The sequence below is a fragment of the Hipposideros armiger genome, unplaced genomic scaffold, assembly GCF_001890085.2.
Source record: "Hipposideros armiger isolate ML-2016 unplaced genomic scaffold, ASM189008v1 scaffold_456, whole genome shotgun sequence".
In the NCBI taxonomy this organism is placed as follows: Eukaryota; Metazoa; Chordata; class Mammalia; order Chiroptera; family Hipposideridae; genus Hipposideros; species Hipposideros armiger.
The window spans coordinates 471042-473749 of record NW_017731806.1 but is presented as its reverse complement, the minus strand read 5'-3'; the positions used below and the strand labels follow the sequence as shown (position 1 = coordinate 473749).

At 40.5% G+C, this 2708-nt stretch overlaps 1 protein-coding gene across 1 annotated transcript in view; it reads right to left on the bottom strand.

Moving 5' to 3' along the window:
- RTN4IP1 (reticulon 4 interacting protein 1) overlaps positions 1-2708 on the bottom strand; it is a 45665-nt gene that overhangs the window by 22716 nt on the left and 20241 nt on the right. The window contains exon 5 of the mRNA XM_019665878.1: positions 51-99. Within this exon, the coding sequence (XP_019521423.1) occupies positions 51-99 (49 nt within the window). The remainder of the gene's footprint in view (positions 1-50; positions 100-2708) is intronic.

The window sequence follows — 2708 nt, the reverse complement described above, 5'->3', positions numbered from 1 at the left end:
ATGTATAAATCACATTTCAAAATTAAAAGAAAAAAAAGAAATGGTCTTACCTGTATAGCAAAAGTACCAACTCCGCCTGAAGCACCCAAGATTAAAACACTGCAATGAAAAAAAAAACAAAAAAAAAACTACAGTTAATGAAAATATTAAGGCAATATAACTGGATAAATAAACAAGATGTTTTTAACATGCAACTGCCTCAAAGATAAACAACCTCCAAGGCAAATAAAGTCATTCAGCATCCCAAAATCCCATTACACAAGCATTTTTATTTTAACCCTCTGTCAGGCGCAACTGATCTCACAGATTGTTTTGAGTTTGTTGATTTTTATACTTAATTCATGTAATAAACATATATTGTTTTTACTTTGTGGCAAATTAAAATTTCATTCTGAATAAATAATAAGCATGCTTACACATTATTTTCATTCATTTTCAATTTAAATAAATATATGTCATACACACATCCAGTAGATGCATTGCGCCCAAACTTGTAACTTTTGCGTTGTGCCCGACAGAGGGTTAAATTCACCAAGAAGCTGCAAATGCTTGAAGTCAGACATTCTATGAGCTCTTTACCAAGAATACCAAATACACCAATAATCTGTATTTTTTAAAGAAGCTCAGATGGTCGTTGGTAACATCTGCCTTCGAATTTTTCTGGGCTAAAATACCCATAGCTTCCCCTATAAGAGGGAGCTTTGGGATCCTTTTTAGTGTGTACAGTTGATTCAGTTGCTCTCTAAGAAAAATCACATTCCTGACCACATTCCTGTCAAAGTGGAATAAGTGTCTTTTGTTCAGACATGTCCCATCAAGCTCATCGACTTTCATAAACGGAAAGCAATCTTAGCTTCAATTTGGCTTCCTGTTAAAGCAGATGAATCTGTCCCATCCGCACACACAGCCTTGGGCTCCAGGTTTGTACCACGTTCGATCACTGTAGCGGTCCTTCCACCCTAGACCAAGGGTGTGCAGCCAGGAGTTTATGAAGGACTGAGGATAGGCAGCGGGGAGGGGGAGGTGAGTGCGTGAAACCTCTGAAATTGTGGACTAACACGAAAATTTGGTGTGATTAAATAACACAAAAAAATGTGCACTGGGGACAAGAGGGATCCAAACCTATTATCAATTTCCCAAACAAACGTATGACCCAAAAGAGAATCACTAGCCAAGAATCACTGCTTTGGGGTGGCCAGTTGGCTCAGGTGGTTAGAGCACGAGCTCATAACACCAACGTTGTTGGTTCGAGTCTCACGTGGGCCAAGGAGCTGCGCCCTCCACAACTAGATTGAAACAACTACTTGACTTGGAGCTGATGGGTCCTGGAAGAATGCACTGTTCCCCAATAAAATTTATTAAAAAAAAAAGAATCACTGGTTTATGTATTCTTACATTTTATTCCTGACTTAAACCAGAGCTCCAGCAAATGGCCTTCCTTGGATGGCATAGTTTCAGGTCCCCACAAAGTTGTTTGATTGGAACTGCATTTTGCTGTTATGCTACCAATCAATCTAGGTTGGGGGACGTTATAATGACTACTTGATATTTGATAGTACATTAACTAAGGAGATATTGTTGAGAGAATTCTTCATGAGAATTCTCTTTATGAGTCCCTACAGAAAGACATGTGTCTGAAGATTAAGGCGTGGAAGTAGCTGTGCTTCTATTTATCTGTCACTGTAAATTATGCAACTGCTGATTGTGATTTCCCCTTTGACTTGGCTGCTAGAAAGTGCAGGGAATTTTGCCACCTCTCTCTAGCAAGTACACCAGATCTTGGAATATGCATTCTGTCTACAATCTTAACCCTCGTTTCATTTTATTTTCTCTCTTACCCAAATCACATAGGGCTGGCTGTTACCCTTTAGATTTTAAAAGTTACTAGCATAATTTCTGAGCCAGCTGTTTCCTCTGAAGTTAATACCACTAAATATAATTCCTTGTACATGTATTCCTTCTAGAAGAGTTTCATTTAATTTCACAGAATTATAAATTATGAATACAAGAAACTTTAAAGATCCACTCCTCCAAAATCCTTCAACTCACACATTTAATAGCTTTAGTATTTCCTAAATGGGGGGGCAGGGGGGAAGCATTAAAACTGCCTCACAGATACATCCAAAGATAAATTCATCCATGGAATAATTTACCCTTTTACTTTGGCCCGTTCTTATAGGATGGCAACTAGTCAAACTCTCATTTCAGTTCTTCGCAATCTAACTTTATCTTAACTCTGACTCCACTATTTCCTGAATAGAACCCTCGGCCACCCTGGCCCCTTCGCTACTTACCCCCAAGTCCCACGCATACTGGCCCATTCCTCTGGCTCTCAAACACCTCCACTACCTGCGAAGGTTTCCCTTCTTTTGAAGACTCAAGTCCCAGTTTTCCTGCACAATACTCTTGAGATAGCCCCAAACCTGAAACCCATGCCACGCATTTGGCATTTGGCGCATCATTACTTTTCATTCATGCACTTGTTTCCCAAGCTATTCTGTAGGGCTTCGGGGACAGAGACCTCGGACTGCGCCCAGCACTGGGGATATTGCCCTGAATTCAGCAGATACTTGACCAGTGTTTCTTGACTTTAAAAATCATCTAGGGCCGGCCGAGTGGCACGTTGGTTAAGAGCTGGCTTGGGATGCCAGAGGGCCCCGGTTCGGATCCCACATATGAGGGCCAGTGACAGTGCCCTCTACAGCTAA